Raw genomic sequence first — 1,233 nt, 5'->3', positions numbered from 1 at the left:
ATGTACCTGATCACTGTGTTTGGCAACCTGCTCATCCTCCTGGCCGTCAGCTCTGACTCCCACCTCCACACGCCCATGTACTTCTTCCTGGCCAACCTGTCCTTTGTAGACATTTGCTTCACCTCCACCAGTGTCCCGAAGATGCTGGTGAACATCCAGACTCAGAACAAAGTCATAACTTATGCAGGCTGCATCACACAGATGTACTTTTTCCTACTCTTTGCTGGATTGGACAACTTTCTACTGTCTGTGATGGCTTATGACCGATTTGTGGCCATCTGTCACCCTTTGCACTACACAATCATCATGAAACCCATCTTCTGTGGACTGCTTGTTCTGGTGTCCTGGATGGTGAGCACCCTGAATTCATTATTACAAACCTTAATGATGTTGTGGCTGTCCTTCTGTACAGAAGTAGAAATCCCCCACTTTTTTTGTGAAATCAATCAAGTGGTCCAACTTGCCTGTTCTGACACCTTTCTTAATGACATGGTGATGCATTTTGCAGCTGGATTGTTGGGTGGTGCTTCCCTAGCAGGGATCCTTTACTCTTATTCTAAGATAGTTTCCTCCATACGTGGGATCTCATCAGCTCAGGGCAAGTATAAAGCATTTTCCACCTGTGCATCTCACCTGTCAGTTGTCTCCTTATTTTACTGTACAGTCCTAGGAGTGTACCTCAGCTCTGCTGCTACCCAGAGCTCACGGTCAAGTGCCACAGCCTCGGTGATGTACACGGTGGTCACACCCATGCTGAACCCCTTCATCTACAGCCTGAGGAACAAAGACATAAAGAGGGCTCTGAAAAGAATCGTTGGCGTTCCAGGGACGTAAGGGTCAATTGTCCTGGGGCTGAAAATGTGCCCATGATTGCAGGGCTCAGAGCCTCAGAGACAGGAACTGCTATCCCTTTATCAGACTGTGGAAGTAGAATCTGATCTTTCTATTTCTTTCCTGGAATTTCCATTTGTTTGATTTCAACTTCTCTATACATTTAAGTAAATCATTTTATTAAGCTTCTGCTCTGTCTGATGTACAGTTTATCCTTTGTCCATTTTCATACATTCCCAATGTTTTCCCCATCCTTGGGTCACAAAGGCCTAGAAATTTCTGTATCTTACAATGGGAAAGTTGGATTTCTTTTTCTTTTCAAGATTTTATTTAAATTCATGTTAGTTAACATATAGTGTAGTATTGGTTTCAGGAGTAGAACTTAGTGATTCATCATTTACA

The 1,233-nt window shown here is 43.6% G+C and overlaps 1 protein-coding gene across 1 annotated transcript; it reads left to right on the top strand.

The window, feature by feature from the left end:
• LOC122236028 (olfactory receptor 7A17-like) lies at positions 1–834 on the top strand. The gene is made up of 2 exons (XM_042976986.1): positions 1–355; positions 641–834. The coding sequence occupies exons 1-2, from the start codon at positions 1–3 to the stop codon at positions 832–834; spliced, it is 549 nt and encodes a 182-aa protein (XP_042832920.1).
• The last annotated feature ends 399 nt before the right edge of the window (positions 835–1,233 follow it).

Source organism: Panthera tigris, chromosome A2 (assembly GCF_018350195.1).
Source record: "Panthera tigris isolate Pti1 chromosome A2, P.tigris_Pti1_mat1.1, whole genome shotgun sequence".
Classification (NCBI taxonomy): domain Eukaryota; kingdom Metazoa; phylum Chordata; class Mammalia; order Carnivora; family Felidae; genus Panthera; species Panthera tigris.
This window is presented reverse-complemented; position numbering and strand designations above follow the sequence as displayed.